The sequence below is a fragment of the Citrus clementina genome, unplaced genomic scaffold (assembly GCF_000493195.1).
Source record: "Citrus clementina cultivar Clemenules unplaced genomic scaffold, Citrus_clementina_v1.0 scaffold_4, whole genome shotgun sequence".
Taxonomy (NCBI): domain Eukaryota; kingdom Viridiplantae; phylum Streptophyta; class Magnoliopsida; order Sapindales; family Rutaceae; genus Citrus; species Citrus x clementina.
Window position 1 is genome coordinate 12,434,803 of NW_006262274.1, and position 18,016 is coordinate 12,452,818.

The window sequence follows — 18,016 nt, forward strand, 5'->3', positions numbered from 1 at the left end:
TGTAGGATTGGTGGTTTTGAAGAAAGTTGGGGATATCTTTCTTATCATATCCTCTTCCCCCACACCCCCTCACCTACCAACTTAATAATAGAAATGGATCGTGAGCTCATATTTGCTTGCATGGGCGTGTTTGCATATATAGCCTGTTATTAGATGCTTTTTCAAAAGCAAGGAAGAAAGCAGCAGAGCATTTTTTTATTTATAAGTCCAAGAGTCTCTTTAACTTTTTGTATTCTGTTGTTGTTGAGAAATGGGGCGAGGGAAGGTGGAGCTGAAGAGGATAGAGAACAAAACAAACAGGCAAGTGACTTTCTCAAAGAGAAAAAATGGGATTTTAAAGAAGGCCTTTGAGCTTTCCGTTCTTTGTGATGCTGAAATTGCCCTAGTCATCTTCTCTCCCTCTGGAAAGGCTTATCATTATGCTAGTGATCATCACACGTCAGTTATCCCTTCGTCCTACTTAATTAATTGATCTTGCTATATATGTATTATATTAATTGTTAATTATTTGGACATGTAAGTTAATGTTTCTGTTTCGTGTTGAAGCATGGACAAAATCATTGCGAGGTATCGCAGAGAAGTAGGGCAGCTTAATTCAGCCGACCAGCGCTCAAGATTGGTGCAGGTATATTATCATTTCGACTTGTTATTTGTATATCATGCCCGCTTTTTTTTTTTTTTTTTTCTTAATATTACATCATAATGAAAAGCTTTGAATTAAACAAAACAAAAAGAAAGAGCTGTTGATAAAAGAAAAAAAAAACAAATAACTGAACGCTTTTTCAGAATAAAGTAGATCATGATGCTGGCTACAGCTTATGTTTTAATTGGTTTTCTAAAGCTTCCCAGTTTTATTCAACTGAAAACGAGCTTGACTTCCTGATTTCAGAAACCAAAAATCTTTATTGTTGCTTTTTCATATATCTTTCATTGGTCTCTATCATCTCACTGCCGTCACTTATATGTGTGTGCGTGTGTGTGTACATAAAGATATACATGTATATATCCTAGGATAGGAGTCAATTAGTAATTTTGTATTTTAATAGCTTATCCAAAACCTTTTTTGTTATACATCTGTTTCAACTAAAATATACTTAATTATTCTCCATTTTTATTTGTTGTATGTCGGATTTGTTTAAATTTTAGCTATATAAAACAACAATACTATTTTATCTTTAAAAAGTTAGATCCTACACTTACAAAAATAAAGAGACATGAATAATTAAGAGTACAAAAATTAACTGATAATTAGCCCAATCCTAGGATCTACACATCCTAAAATCATATTAAAAAATTTCATCTACAATGGTTGTATCTTTCAAATTCAAACATAACTATTATGAACTAGACAGATTAGTCCTAACGAAGGAAAATATGCACTTTCATGACTATGAGTTTTTATACAGCTGATGTTGAGAGTGTTGACTTGCATAGATGACTTCGTGGCTGTTAACTGCTTAAATTGGCTAAGTTTGACTAACTACTGTATAAGATTTTTTTTTTCAAGTTAATTATCAAGCCTCCTTTCTAAAATATTGGAGTTAAAATTTATTTCGTTGCTCTTAACTATTCTCTACTTTCATCTCTTTTTTATTATTGGACTGCTGATTTTCCTGAGCTCGAGGTCTTTCACATGTTTCTACGTTTTGTTATTTGTAAATATCTGATCGGTTGCATCCCAAAAGCCTTTAGCTCTCTATATGTTGAAGGCAAAGCTCGAATTAATATGCATATGCATTGAAGTCCCATGGTTAATTATATAGAAAGTAACGATCGAGGTACAGATTATTAACTGATGTTTCATTCAATAGTTAAATAAATTCATGGTTCAAAGACTATGAAATCTTTGTTTCAGTGATAAGGCTAGCATCTATTATATATGTATTTATAAGTTTCAGTTATGTTATAATTATGGTATGGTACCACAGTTACAATCAAATATTAAATTTAATTTACGTAACTATGTAATCATGAATTCAATGATCAGTTGCAACATAATTTTACCCGTATTTATATATCATAAAGGTTTCAAGAGGTGAAATCTCTTGAATTAAAATGAGAGGTGAGAGATTCGAATTCCGATCACGTATGCTTGGAGACTTGAGAGGGGCTTTAAATCTCTGTTGTTAGTTATTTAGTCATTGCTTATTTCGTACTGTAATAAATAAATATTTAATTGTTTGTGCTTTTTATGTCGTTTGCAGTTATGGAAAAGCGAAATTGAAAAGTTAGAAAGGTCAGTGGAGACCATGGAGGCTAGGCTTAGGTATGCTAATTCCGTAGTTATTCTACTCATGTATATCTGTGTGTAATCATTGAACTTTGCCGACACTCTCATCTCATTACAAAGACACGCTGATTAAGACGTGTGGTATAATAGATTTATTTTTTAGTATACTAAAAAATGACTCCGTTTAATACTGTGTTTGTACTAATTTTATTAAGTTGCACAATTTGATAACATGTCTGAATGAGAAAAACATAAATGCACTTATATTATAAACCCCTTCATAGTATGAATACGTACTTTATGTTGGGAAAGAAACTCACACAAACAGTTGTAAATTAAGTAAAAGTAAAATCATTTTTTTTTGTGTAATTAAAATAGGATGTGTACCATAAATAAATAAGTAGAAAATAAACCAACATAATCTAAAATAATAAACCAACCATAAAAGATATAGATTTTTACACGGAAAAACAAAATGCGAAAAATCATGAGATAGTAGTTCGATATATTGTTTCACTATATTAATGGGATTGCAAGACTAATTCTTCTCTATATAATACTAGAGACTAATAACATAAAAAATCTCAATATTCTTGGCTTAAAGTAACAACTTAATATATGTCTCTATAATAAGTGAGTATATCAAATAACAGTTAATGAGAGAATAAAATAAAAATCAAGACTAGTAAAATTATAGAGAGCGATGCAAGAAACTTACTCTCCAAATTTAAAAAAAAATTAAAGCTAAATCATCTAATAAAATTTTGAAATCACTATTCCCAAAACTCAAAATTTGCCACTGTGTTTCTCTCCCTCAGTCGTCCTTTTATGATTGTTTTAATGCTACTGCCGCCTCCACTCATTCCTCTTTATATAATCTTTTCAAAATGTAATTTAAATGAAAATTTCATCTAGCCGCTTTAAGTTTTCTTTAATTACTTAATTACCCAAGTTATAAATCTTTAGACATGAACCATTCAAATGGGATGGACCTAACACTTTATAAGTTGCAGAAGCTCGCAACTAAGAATCTCTCTCTCTCTATATATATATATATATTCATTTGTTGATTGCCTATATTATTATTAATTCTTTTGATTTATTACAGGCACTTAACTGGAGAAGATTTATCCTCACTGAGTATAAAAGACTTAAAAAAACTAGAGCGACAACTAAAGATTGGAGTTGAACGCATTCGCTCTAAAAAGGTATGTATCTATTATACACATATATATCTTCTTCAAATATTATTATAAATTATGAACACAAAATTATATATTTAATTAATTTGTTAACATTATATATTAATGTTGGCTCCATCTTTTGTTAATGTTGAATAATACTTTCTTGTCTTTGAGCACGATGACTTGGTAGTTTATACTATACAGAAGCGGTTGATTGCAGAGAGAATCAACGAGCTTAAAACAAGGGTAAGATATGATATACCTAATCGAAATTTAGCTAGCTAGCTTCATTTGATAAATGCATTACTTAATTAATTATAATTTGCTCAAAAAATTGAAAGCTAGATGAAATGAATTGAAAAAAAACTATATGTTTCTTCTTTATATGCAGCAAAAAGAGTTACAAGAGGAGAGCTCTCGTCTTAAGAAGATAGTAAGACTTTAAATTCTATCACCACCCACCCACCCACCCACACACACGCATAGATGCATATTATCAGAGTGGGATTAAAATTCTAAAGGATTTTGGGGTTGTAAATTAGTTTATAACATTGTAAAAATTGATTTACGGCATTGTAAATCCATTCTGAACTTTAATCACGGATTGAAAAGTTTTTCTCTCTATATATTGTGCTACTAGCTTTATTTATTCTTTTATTTTTTTTTTCACTTGCATATAATTACCTTGAATATCACAGTTCAAATGCAGCTAATTAATTTTCTCTTTTAATTGTTATTTTATTTTATGTACTATGAGATTAAGATGTATGATGAAATGGCGCCAACAGAAGCTGAAGAACAATGCTTGTGGTGCATTCCAACAAATTAGTAAAGGTAAAATTGCTTTCGTTAAGCCTTGTTACAAGAATTTCTAATTTTCTCATTATAAAATATTAAAATTATTACAAATTTACACGGAGGATATGACATGATACATGAAATATATCTTAAGAGAGAAATGGATTAGCCCAAAAGCTTAAGATGATTGGTAAGGCCTCAATAATAGACAAGTCTTAAACAGCCGAAATGTAGACTATGGCTAGACACCAAAGACTGGAGATGGGCCAAAAGATAAGATCACCCGAAAGTGAGCAGAAATAATTGAAAGAGTTTAATTGCGTGTAGAGGGAATTGATATTTTGACTTCGATGTCATATTAATTAGAGAAATCGATTAACCCAGCAACCTAAGCTAGTAGGTAAGAGGCCAATGATTCTATTTAAAATGAGTATCAGAGAAATCAATCTATTAGAGAAATCGATCTATTAGAGAAATCGATCAACCCTCTAAGCTCTTACCTTCCTCCGATGATATGTTCTTATACCTTATACGTTCAATGATGTTGAATATTGCAGGCTGCTTTATGATTCAGAACTTGCTTAATCAGCAAATAATTGTCGTCCACCCGTTATATACAGTAGCTTTGATGATCAGTTACTTGAACTATGGTGATGATGAACGATTTAATAATTTGCTAGCTTCGGCTCATTTACTTCAGCTTTGGGAACTTCATAAAATATCCAGCACAATGTTGTGTAATTATAGATCAGCTTTCAATACCTTAATTTGGGAGTAGTGCGTGATTCCTACTTTGAAAAGCATAGACAAGAACATTTCTTTTGATTACTAAATACTTAACCATGTTGAGTTCTGAATCCTTATAAGGAATGAATTTGGATATATTTTAATAATTTTATGTCACGCGTGCATTTATAGCAATAGGGATATGACTTAATTACATATATTAGCAGTGTATGAATTTGAAGTCGGATATAGAGCCAAAGATATTAGTTGAGTACTCGAGGCAAGCCCGTAGGGGGAACCACTCCTTTTGACTTGGAACACAGTAATTGGAAATAATATTCCTGAAATGAATCATAACCAAACAAACTGAAGACAACTTGTATTGAAATTTGATTTCATTATTTCAATAGAACTTCATACTTGTATAACAAGTGAATACTTGCATAGTATGTTATGTGATTGAAGTTCTGATAGAACAATTCAATTCAATCACCTCTTTCAAGCCTAAAACGTTCTTGGACATATGAAATATAACTAGCAGCTCTTGAATCGATGCTTAATTCATCATATGAAGCAGCTGAAAAGGATAGGATTTGGCCGGGCATAATAACTTTGCTAGAACTATATTTCACATGAGGTGGCGATGGATTGGCTGCCGCTTGATACAACGTCGCCTTGATCAATTTGCCGTTGCGTTTGTCGAGCTGTGATTCCATTTAACTCAATTGGCTTTCTATGTCTTCAATTCAAAGTAAGTTCTCTTTATATACTATTTGTCTCACTGATTCCTGGGGTCCAAAATTACTATGAGATGAGATAAAATATTTGCAGGGCTTAGTGGTCGTGCAATTAAATATCATGAAAGATATTTTCATGACGTATTTGAGCATGACGTACAACAACATACGTAATATTCCATATCGTTAGTACGAGTAGATCTGGGAAAACGGGTCATCGAGTCGTGTTTGTATCGTGTCGTGTCAAATTTAGTTCGACCCAAACCCGACCTATTTAATAATCGTGTCAAAATATTGAGATCCAAATCCGACACGGAAAATAATCGGGTTACCCAATAACCCGTTTAATATCTATATATTGAACCAAAGTTGCATCAAATATTTACACACTATCATACATACATACGTACATACATACATACATACATACATACATACATACATAATTTATCGATATTATAAAATATACATATCTACCAATATATTACACATTTACACTATTGATGTTTTAATTATATATATATAATATTATATATCAATATTATAAAATATGCATGTCTATCAATTTTTACACATTTACACTATTGAAACTCTAAATGTATGTAAAATTTTATAAATAAAACAATGTGTTTATATTCACCATTTTAAAGAATAAAAAAAAAAGAAAATCATCTCTAATATTTGAGTTGTAATTATCAGAATATGTAAATTATTTTAAAATAGAAAATATAATCGGGCCATTGATCAAGTAAATGGGTCAAGAATTTTAACCCTAACCCGACACGGAAAAAAATCGTGTTGACCCGGACTCGACCTATTTAATAATTGTGTTAAATTTGACGACCCATACCCATTTATTTATGTCGTGTTCGTGTCGGGTAATCGGGTCGTGTCAAATTTTGCCAGCTCTAAGTACGAGAGCTCCTAAACTGAGTTATGGGACCTCTTAAATTTTTTCGGGATTTTTTTTAACTCTAACTTCATCCTAAAATGCGTTTAACAAGTTAGAAGAACCTAATGGCTTATAACTCAATTATATATATTATATGTTTTGGTCATATAACCTGTCGTGGTTCTTAATTTTTCAACCCAAAAACACATTTATTATATATTAGGAGAAGCATGTCTTATAAACAACTAGTCTAAAAATTCACTCGCATAGTAGTTAATGATTTGAGGGTAAGGGGATGGGTTGATTTTTAGTCTCCTTTCAAATATATTCCTATTCATTTATTTAGAGTGGCTTTAAAGGATGTGAAAGGTATAATGCTTCAATATCCAAAGGAGAAACATATAAAAAGTAATTGTGAACATTTGCAATGTAAATGCTTATCAAGACAAGAGATATGCCTTAATGATGGTTAATTATATTCTTTAATAGTTGTTAGACATTAATTTTTTTTTTTGCCTACTCGCTTTTTCTTTGTTCTCAATTTGTTCCTCATTTCTCTTTCTCTTTTCTCCCACTCTTTGTAAGTCTAAATTTGTCCTCCTTTTCGCATTAGTTAACTCATCCGCATTTAAATACTTTTGGTTTCTTAATAGCAACTCTGTGAAAGTTCTTGGTGGGTTTTTTGCGAGTGAGTAATGGAATTTTCCTAATTGTAATCCGGCCATAATAGCAGTCAAGGCTACTGCATCACTATAGTTTTCTACCCTTACAGTTTCTTTGTTGAAGCAGGTAATGTAATCTTTCAGTGACTCATCCTTCTCTTGTTTAACCGACAGAAAATGAGTCAGTGGAAGCTGATAGTCTCTGGTTCCAACAAATTGGCTAATAAATATTTGACTTAGTTGGGCAAATGAGGAAATTGATCTTGGTCTTAGCTTTCTATATCACCTTCGCGTTGCTCTCGTAGGTGTCAGCGAGAAAGCCCTACAGATGGCTACTCCTGATGCTCCTTACACCTCCATCCAAGATATGTAAGTTTCTAGATGTTCTGTCGGGTCTCCTTCTCCTCCGTATAATTTTATCTAGGGTATTTTGAATTTTAGAGGGAGATGGGCATCCAATATGTCCTTAGTGAAAGGAGGTTCTATCTCCTCCATGTATAGTCCAACCAGAGTTTTCTCAATATCATCTATTCTTTTCTTGAGCTTTCGCAACTCTGCTTCCAAACCTGCCGAGTCAGCACTAGACTCAACAAGTTCACATCCTCTAGATTAGATTTTAAACTGGCATTTTTCATTTAATCTCTCTCGTAGATTTGTAGAGATCAACGCTTGTCGTAGATCGAGTTTTTCATAATTAGCGTGATTGGCATGGTTCTTGACTCGTGTGCCATCTTGAGATCTTTCCTTTTCGTGATCATATTGGCCATGATATTGGTGATGCTGCTGTTGCTCCTCTATTGGCAGGGCAGACCCTCGATTCCTTTGACCCTCTATGTATTGGAGTACCAAATTCATGTTTTGTGTTAAATTAGCCACTTGTTGCGCAAGTGGTGGGAGCAGGCCTATGTTGCTACGCTACCTCCTTAAGGGGCTGGGGACCCGTGGTAAATTACAATGGCTGTGGTGGCTTCGTTGGCTCATAATGTTGAGTTGAATGATTTTTTGTTTGCAATTAATTATATCTTCCCCAAAAACGGCGCCAATCTGTTGACGCTAATTTCTAGTCAACTGAAGAGTTGAATAAAGGGGATGATATAAAGAGGGAAACACCAAAGATTTACGTGGTTCAGCGCTTGGCTTACGTCTACAAGAGTCAAGAAAGCAAATTCACTATAAAATAACAATTATAACATAGTTTTTCTGTCTTGCTACTCTCTCGCCAATTTTTTTTTTTTTTGGCTTGCCTCTACACCTTTGGAGCTCTCTATTTATGATACAAATTTTTGGTATTCTAAGTCTTTACTAATACCTAATTTTTATCGACTTCCCCTACTTAGTTAGAATTTTATTTGAAGTCTATTTTTGTCTCATTCTCAAAGTAGGTTTCGAAGCTTCTAGATTAATTCGAATTTTATTACGCTTTGTTTCCTTGTATGTTGCAGGCTATGTTTCCTTTTATTTGTTCGTTTTTGGGTTTACTTTTGACTTTTCTTGGTTCCTGATTCCTGGTTCTTGGTTCTTGGTTGTCTTTTTCTACTTTTCACTTTTGCTTGGTTCCTGGGTTTTGGTTCTTGATTCTTGGTCTTTTGTCTTTTTCTACTTTTCACTTTTACTTGGTTCCTGGTTCTGGGAGTTTTGTCTCTTTCTATGCTCGTGCTCCATGCTGCTTAATGGATTTCATGCTTCATTTTCTCTTCGGCATCAATAGTTAAGTTATGGATAGGTGATAAAGCAATCACCAGAAACTGGGATGACCAAAGTCAACAAAGGGATGCACGATCTTATCCAGCAGATTGAGAGTTTGTTATATAAAAGAAAATTAGGGTTAACAACTGATTCAGTCATTGGCTTTGGATTTAAATGTTAGATGCCTTCTCTTAAAATTAAAGCATTTGCTTTCCCTTATACCCCTAATCATAAATTAAGGAATGTATGTGTATGCTTGCATTATAGCCAAATAACTGATGAAATTAATAAGTGTAAATTCAATGGTGAATATAGCAGTTAAGATAATTTTATTAAACTAAATTAAGAAGAAAAAAATTTAAAAAATTGAAAAAGAAAAATAGAAATTTAGTCAGCAGAAAAGTATACTACTAATTAATATTTAAAAAAAAATCTATCAAAGTTACAGTTGCCATATAACAAGTACTGTGTTAAAGCATATATTCATATATAGACTTTTATCACAATCATGAGATACACCTATGTTACAACAGTTGCACCATACCATATTTTTTGTCTTTATTTGGCAGAGCCATTGGATGCTTTATTGTTCAATCTAACAGCTGCAAATATTTTTTTTAAATCGAACAGCCACTGGTCAATAGTGTAGTTGCTTTATACAATTAGGGTTCTTGCCTTGCTGCCGTCATGGAGATGGGTGAATCAATGGCCACAAATTCATGACCAATCAATGGCCAAGAAGCACCAAATGAATGCCAAGCACACCAACAACCACCGATTAATGGCAAGTTTAGTGTTTTGAAGTTTAGAATTTGGAGGAGCACTTTGTACTGTATCCAGGTATTAAATCATCAAAAACCAAATTGGTTTGGACTCTTCAATCTCAATTTGAATCCTACACCAAAGCCACCCAACAACAACTCAACAACCGAATCACTCGTCCTAATAGCATAACAATCTAGTCGTCGGTTGCCTGCACATGAGAGACCATGTTCTTATTCATGATCGGAATTGTTGAACTAATTTTACAATTCTCTTGTACCAATTTTCAGCATATATGATGGTTCAACAAGTGAAGATCGATTTCGGAATCACTTTCAGTTTCAATTACCTGATGTTTGCGATCTTCTTATACCAATTTCAGTTTACAGTTGCCTCAAGTATCCATATCCATCAAATCTTATCTGTATTAAAGCAACCGCCCAAACCATTAACCATATTGATATACAACAAATCGGACGTCGACTAATTGAAAACATGTATCACACATTGCATTTTTGGTAGTGGGGATAAAAGATAGAAACCCTATTGCACTTTATATATTCTTTAAAATAGGAGGCTATGGCTAGCTAGCTGAGATGTAATAGATGCACTGCATGATAGTCCTCTCTTCTTCAACGTGCGATCTAGCCATAATTTAACTTGGTAAATGCTTGTTTAGTGTTTATATTTTTGTCTAAATATTCATCAAGTTTTTATTTTTTTAAAACTACCTTAAGAAATTCTTGCTATTAAATATATTATACTCATACCCTTACTTTTTCTTTACTTTTAAAACAATACACTTGCAACAAAATTCTTGGGAATATTAATTAATTTATCTATAAAAAAATTAGTTAACAAATTAACTTTAAAAGTAATATAAAACTAAATATAATTTTTTTATTTTTAGGATTAATTTGGTAAATCAATTTTTTATTATAAATAATTATTAGCAAGATTGTAAATGCAGGGAGTATCAAATTAACATGGCTTTAAGTTAGCTAGTATTAATTTTTTTTTAAAAAAAATTAGAATGTTATTGTAAGGTATGAAAAATACCAATTCATTTATATTAATAATAATTGGTTAGTTTGTTAATAAATAATTATATGTTACTTTTGTTAATTAAATTTTCCCATAGATTAATTAATTAATGTCTTTAAAATAGTACTAATGGTATTATTGTAAAAGATAAGAAAAAATAAGAATAAAAGTATCACATATTTAATAACAGAATGTCTTGAAATATTTTTCAAAATATAAAAAATAAATAAATACTTAACCTCAAATATAAGAACTAGTCCAGCATGTACTCTAATTCAACTATGGTATTTAAGGATACGAGAATGTTTTTGCCTGTTTGGAGTCTTACAACTTGGACAATGTTACTTTAATTTACTCTAGCTACATGTATTATCTACAACAAAGTGGAGAATATCCACTATATATTTTTTGCTTGTCAACTTGAAACAGTGATTCCATATTTGTGGTCAATAATCAAGTGTGGCACTACTAAGGTGGGGTTTCAGCTGGAAAATTTATATTGCCACTTCACTGTATTCCGTGACGTGGTACAAAATAAAATTTTATGCTGGGTAATGATCATAAAATTGTTGAAGAGGGTCTAAAAAGAAGATTAATTTAGCCCAAAAATATTTTTGGCCGGACCACCTTAAAATTGAAGCCCAAAGGGTCCATTATGCTTTTTACCTCTCTCTCTCTCTCTCTCAATTCCACTCTCGCGACCTGAACTCTCTGAACTGCCTTCTCTCTTGATCGAACTTTCAGTCTTTCACTGGAAAAACAAGAAGAGGGGAAAAAGAAAAAATGGCGGCTCTAGCCCGGATCACGAGGCGAGCATTAACCACGCAGCTATCCCATGGACACGTCATCCGCCGAGCATTTTCCACGTCAGCTGCAGCAACAGCGACGGCAACAGCGACAACAACGAAGGCAGACGCCAAAAGCATAACGCCGTCAGCGGATCGAGTGAAGTGGGACTACAGAGGACAGAGGCAGATAATACCGTTGGGCCAGTGGGTTCCGAAGGTGGCGGTCGATGCCTATGTGGCTCCCAACGTTGTCCTGGCCGGCCAGGTCACTGTCTGCGACGGAGCCTCCGTCTGGCCTGGCTCTGTCCTACGTGGCGATCTTAATAAGATTACCGTCGGTTTCTGCTCCAATGTGCAAGAGCGATGTGTACTTCACGCGGCTTGGAATTCTCCTACCGGTTAGGGTTTTTAATTTTATTTTTAATCAACTTTTTGCCCTTTTTATGTTTTTTTTTTCTTCAATTATTAGAATGTGAGAGTCTGAGAGACGCTTGCCTAGTTGCTTATTATTACTAGTGAAAATGGACTGGTCAATAAACTGTGGTCAGAGATTAAGTGGTGATGGAGTTAAAAGAAACTTCTTCATATGAATTTGACAACTCAAATTGGTAGTCACCGAGCCATAAATAGGCTTTTAGGATGTTATTTCTCAAGCTTTCTGGGTCATAATACTAGGGCTGGTGAGATTACCAGCATGGATTTTCCAATGCAATGTCATATGCATAAGCTGCAATATCATAATTGTAACATTAAATGTTAATTTTGCTAGTGCTGCATTCACATTTTAACTTGTAAGCGTGAAGTTTAATGTTACAGAAATGGTATTTTGCGTCCAAGGATTGTGGCAATTCATTCTTTATCTTTCTTGAATACTCTTTTTGGATAAGCTCAAGTGCATTACGAAGCTGGTAGTTTTTGAAGAAGAGGGTTAAATTTTGGATCATCTGAGACCCTGTTTTAGCTGGAAAGGGACTTGGTAATGGCATTTGTTTCAGTAAACAAGTCTCTTGTTTGAGATATCATTTCATATTGATTGCCTTAGCTTTTATTAAATAGATTTTTAATACAAAGAACAAAGCCTATCTTAGAATAATCGTGTATCGAAATTCATGTCACTAATTAACATAATAAGACTACAATAAAGTTGCTCTCGTGGCCGCTGAATATAAATTTTAGAGCGTTTGAATCGTAGAGTAGCTGGATACTTAGAGATAGCAGTATGTATTAGAATATAATGCAATTAGTGTTTAAATGGCTTAGAGAAAGATTTCTACTATGTTGTAGTGATTACCCCGCATTCCTCAAAATTATGTTGGATAAGAGAGGAGGACATTGAGACTGCAAGTATTGCTTATTTAGTCATCTAAATTATATATGCCTGGTAAAAATAACCTGCAACCTGTAGGAAAGTTAAATGAATATGCTTCTTCTGTCTTTGCCCAGTAATTGTACTGATTTTTTGTCCACTTTCTGTTATGCTAGTCTATCTCTCTCGCTGCACTATATTTCCACTCCTTTGTACACCTTCCTTGGATTTGGATCTTTACATCAATGATTGAAACGGGCCTAGAGTTAGTTAATGATGCATTTTTAAGCATCGATTTAGTCGTGGCTTTATTCAATTTGAGTAGTTGAACTGTATTGCAAAATTTAGATGACACAAGCTCTGATGTAAAATTTTTCAATGTAATTTCTCAAATATTGAGATTTCTCACTCTTTTTGTTTTCCTTGTGTTAGATACGTCCTGTCCTTTTTCATTTATTTGAATTGAACTTGTGCTTTTTTTCCTGGACTTGGTTGGAAAGTACGTGAGTATCTACTTACCATTTTAGTAGATCAGCTGGGCTGATAGGACATTTACCATTTTAGTAGATCAGCTGGATTGATAGGACGTATACTACTGAACTCGGTGTAAATGATTCTGTGCGTAGTTTTGATGTATGATGATGCTCCATCTTGAAGATTATCTCTGATTTAATTTTAGCACTGTTTGGAGAGTTTATTAATAAAGTGGAGAGACTTTCGAACTTTGGGACCTGCATTGTCATGATTGTTTGCCAATCTTTGCCTGACTTCAGCTCATTTTTACAGTGTCAGAATCTTGTGGAGGGCTTTTTTTTTTAAATTTATTTATATGTAATGTGTAACATCACTCATTTTTTCAGTTTCGTGGGTTTTGTCTCTCTGCTGATTGATCTGCAGATGTCTTGTCCGAGAAGCAATAGCTTGTATATAGCTTGTATGTAAACTTCCATAAAATTGATAAGAGTTGGGTTCATCATCCAGACTGCCATTCCCAAGGGCTATGCTCGCCTTTTCCTTTCATTGTTGTTCCTCTTACTTCCCACTTTAAAATTGTGGGCTCGTGTGGTATATGTGAAAAGAATGACATATTCAATAATAAGTGATGATATGAATCTGTTAGAACAACCTAGTAAGTGAATTGTATGCGCTGGATTTTTCATGCTATCAATTTAGGTGAAATTTTTAATGCATTCAATTTGTCATATTAAAAATTCTCTGGGAATGAAAATGTATTTTCTTGTTGGAGATCTACTAACAGATCAAGTTCATCCCTTCCGCAACTTCTTTCTATTTTTCAGGGCTGCCGGCAGAAACATCCATTGAGAGATTTGTCACAATTGGTGCGTACTGTTCGTTGCGCTCATGCACAATTGAGCCAGAGTGCATTATCGGGCAGCATTCCATCCTTATGGAAGGTTCTATGGTTGAGACGCACGCTATCCTTGAAGCTGGGTCTGTTCTTCCCCCAGGGAGGAGAATTCCAACTGGTGAGCTTTGGGCAGGCAATCCAGCAAGGTTTGTCAGGACTTTGACCCATGAAGAAACCTTGGAAATCCCAAAACTTGCTGTTGCAATTAACGATCTGAGCAAAAGCCATTTCTCAGAGTTCCTCCCTTACTCGACAGTATATTTGGAAGTTGAAAAGTTCAAAAAGTCCTTGGGGATTACTATCTAATGATTTTCAGTGTCCAGTTATTCATGTATCAATTGCAGCTTTCCGCGCATGAAAATAAGCAGCTTCAGAACACACAAAGCAAGTTTTTGATTCCTTGTCGCTGAATTTGATTTTGCTGGCTGTTGAATGAATTGGATGAGAGTTTTAAATCTCATGGGATATAAATGTAGGTTGATTGAAGAAACTTATAAAAAAATTTCTGTTGGTATGGTATGCACAGCATCTGTAGCTGTACATGCCTTTGCTTGTGGTTCAAACCATATTGAGCTTAGGAACGTTGATTATACTGCCCAAGTGCAATTTTTTATATCCATGCACCGCTATGTTCAAAGTCTCCCATACTTACTGTGTTTCTCCTAGCTAGTCATAATGTTTGTTGACATATTTATTTTACAACTTAAAATTTCTATGTTGAAACATACAGGTAGTAAGGAGTAAATGAAAATGGAGCAGTGTACTAAGAGCATCAAAGATTTTTTTTTTTCTAATTTAGAATAATTTCATGGTGACATTTAAGATTTCCATTCCTCCTACCGTTTCCTCCTATAGTCAGATCCATATACCCCATCAATATTTGGGTGATATAGATGTGAGATTATCTGTTCCTACACCAATTAGAAGGGGAATAAAAATTCTTAACATTAAATACTGACTCAAATTTGTGCTCTCACGTCTCAACAACCTAAAGCATATTCTCAATTAAAAAGATTATGATTATGCACCAGGTAAAAACTCGTTTAATCTTTATATTTTGATATTAATATTTATTAGTCCCTTTATTTTTAAAAATATCTCAGAACATCTCTATCGTTAAATTATTGAGATTCCTGCCTTTTTTTGTTCCTCTTGGTATGCTTTTATAATATTACTCTTACAATAATTTTTATTTTTTTTGGACATTTTTTACAATAATATTTTTTTTTGGACATTAATATAAAGAAAAAAAATAAGATTACCAATTTAGTCCCAAAAAATAAAATAGAAACAAAAAGAATATATAGTGGAACACTCTGTTGAAGAGTTAATATATTAATTTTTCTATTAATGTCTAAAAAAATTGGTAATTTAATTTTTTTTACAATATTAATTTTTTTGACATAAGTGAGCTTCCTTATTTTTATTTTATTTTTAGAGTTAAATTGGTAATTTAATTTTTTTCTTTATATTAATATACTAAAAAAAAGAAATATTATTGTAAGAGAGTAATATTGTAAAAATAAGCTAAAATGAACAAAACATAATGATAGAGGTGTTAATAGTATAACAGTATATATGTTTTGAGATATTTTTAGAAATATAGAAATTAAATAGACACTAACTTCAACATATAAGACTAAATGATCCTTTACCCTTTTGCACCAAGTTTTCGACTCGAACCAATGGTCTCTGTTGAGTGTTAGAAAATGCATATTTATAAAGGAGAAAACCGTCATTTTACATTTTAAGTCTTACTAACAACCCTTACTTTTATATATTTAACCTTCTTGTGATTTAATTACATGTGTTTTATTTTAATTAAGTATTTTATGTATTTTAGGGGCATTATAGTCATTTCACAATAAAGGAGAGATCAGACGGCAAAACGGACATCACTTTTGAACTCAGGACGGTCGAAAACCTTAGGAGGAGCATAAAAGGAAAAATGGCACTATTCACATGTACAGTACTATTCACGTGTATGGTACTGTATACGTTACTGTTCACGACACTGTTCACATAAACGGATGATGACGTGGCATTGACCGATGATGTGGCATTGACTAATGAGGTGTCACGATCCTGTTGGACTAAAATTCTTATGTACTGTTGATGGTGACGTGGCAGCATATCAGTGGACGAAAAATCTCGCGTACGGTGCATGCATCACACAGGATTATTTTCAACCAAACCGCGTTACTGTTCATCCGGGTCAAACCGCGTTACTGTTCAAAGTCGGGTCAAACTGTGTTACTGTTCATCCGCGTGGTCAAACCGTGGACTGTTGACTGATGACGTGGCGCAATCATGAGCGTCCAAACTGTTTTTAATCCGATGGCCATGATTTACTCCATGTATCTATAAAAAGGGGGCATCCCCCCCCTAATTTGATATCTCTGAATCCATTTTTGGGATCCATTTTCTGTAATTCCCTCTCCATCTTGTATTTTCTTCGTATTTTAATAAATTCCCATTTTGCCCCTAGTTCAATTATGAGTGGCTAATTTTCTTTCAAGCTTGGGTTGAAGGTGAAGTCTCAACATGTGTCATGGGCTTAATTTGGTAAATTTATTTTCTCTTCCCCTCTAATTTTTGTGGATGTTTTGACTTCTCGTCGACAAATAATAATAGTCTTGTCTAGATACCGCCTTGGTTACACCGGCTCTCTAGTATAAGGTTATTATTATTTGGCACGATAAGCCCTTAGCACCATATTGATTAGAGCGTGGTTCATGAGGTGTGGATTCCCCCCTCATGATTTAATTGGCATTAATACGGATTATTTAGCCCATGATGCATGTTGATACGGATCCAGATACCCAAGTACGTCATTTCAATAGATCTTCGCTTCAATTTATTCTCGTCATTTCAATTCCAATTTCAGAATTTATTATCGCCATTTTAATTTAAGTTTTAGCATATTCCAAATCATTTCCACCAAAAAATCCAACCACTCATTTACAAAATTAATTCTATATACAATTAAAATCCACCTCCTCGTGGGATCGACACTCGTCACCATTAGTCTATACTACAATAGATTCGTGCGCTTGCGAGTACATTAAAATTTGCACAACAAGTTTTTGGCGCCGTTGCCGGGGAGGTAAGTAATTTTAATTCATAGAATTAATTTTTGTGAATAATTTCTTTTATTTGTTTTCTTGTATTTTTTTTTATTATTAAAAAAAAAGAAAAAAAAAAGTGAATCTACATTTAAAGGTTAGTATTTCTTTTCTTTTTCTCTTCTTTAAAATTTTGTAATTTAATTTTCCATTTATTTTTCTTTGTAATTTTTTTTTGTTTATCTTATTAATTTAATTTTTAGTTAATTTCTTTCACGTATTTATTTTTGTGTATTTTTATAGAAAGGTTGTAATAGCGCAATAAGGTTAGTATCGTAATTTCTCCCTCTTCTTTATTTTTATTTGTTTTGTTCCCATCTTTATTATTTGTTTTGTTTACATCTTTATTTTTATTTTATTTATTTTGCATGCATGGTCGTAGGTCATTATTACCTAATCTTGAACCTATAGACCTTGAATTAGAAAAAAACACTTCGCACACACAAACACGTTAAAAATAAAATGGATTTACAAGCACCACAGGAGAGGCCATTTAAGGACTATTTTAGTCCCTTAGCTAATTTGAGCACGTCATGCATAAGATACCCAAATGTAGCTGCTAGGAGCTTTGAACTAAAACCTAGTGTGCTAATTGTCTCCCCACATTCTATGGCTTAGAAATGAGGACCATATAATCATCTGATGATTTTCATGCCATTTTTCATTGCCAATTTTGTCAAAACATTTAAAATATGAGAATTTTTTCA

At 33.2% G+C, this 18,016-nt stretch overlaps 2 protein-coding genes across 3 annotated transcripts; both read left to right on the forward strand.

Moving 5' to 3' along the window:
* Nucleotides 1-250: 250 nt before the first annotated feature.
* On the forward strand, nt 251-4,243 carry LOC18043379 (truncated transcription factor CAULIFLOWER A). Of its 2 annotated transcripts, none has more exons than XM_024186452.1 (7): nt 251-438; nt 547-625; nt 2,205-2,266; nt 3,339-3,438; nt 3,619-3,660; nt 3,806-3,847; nt 4,172-4,243. In XM_024186452.1, exons 1-7 carry the CDS (start codon nt 251-253, stop codon nt 4,241-4,243), a joined length of 585 nt encoding a protein of 194 aa, XP_024042220.1. The 2 variants fall into 2 exon arrangements, with proteins under 2 accessions (XP_024042220.1, XP_024042221.1); XM_024186453.1 differs by having other exon boundaries at nt 4,178-4,243.
* A 7,116-nt stretch (nt 4,244-11,359) lies between these two features.
* LOC18043380 (gamma carbonic anhydrase-like 2, mitochondrial) lies at nt 11,360-14,829 on the forward strand. Its single transcript, XM_006436798.2, has 2 exons — nt 11,360-11,907; nt 14,114-14,829. The coding sequence occupies exons 1-2, from the start codon at nt 11,505-11,507 to the stop codon at nt 14,488-14,490; spliced, it is 780 nt and encodes a 259-aa protein (XP_006436861.1). The 5' UTR covers nt 11,360-11,504; the 3' UTR covers nt 14,491-14,829.
* The last annotated feature ends 3,187 nt before the right edge of the window (nt 14,830-18,016 follow it).

Bases quoted from the DNA above. Each gene is read 5' to 3' on its own strand.
- LOC18043379 (XM_024186452.1), top strand. From the start codon at position 251: ATGGGGCGAGGGAAGGTGGAGCTGAAGAGGATAGAGAACAAAACAAAC. The intron at 2,267-3,338 runs GTATGCTAATTC...GATTTATTACAG, and splicing joins ACCATGGAGGCTAGGCTTAG to GCACTTAACTGGAGAAGATT. The intron at 3,848-4,171 runs GTAAGACTTTAA...ATGTACTATGAG, and splicing joins GCTCTCGTCTTAAGAAGATA to ATTAAGATGTATGATGAAAT.
- LOC18043380 (XM_006436798.2), top strand. From the start codon at position 11,505: ATGGCGGCTCTAGCCCGGATCACGAGGCGAGCATTAACCACGCAGCTA. The intron at 11,908-14,113 runs GTTAGGGTTTTT...TCTATTTTTCAG, and splicing joins GGCTTGGAATTCTCCTACCG to GGCTGCCGGCAGAAACATCC.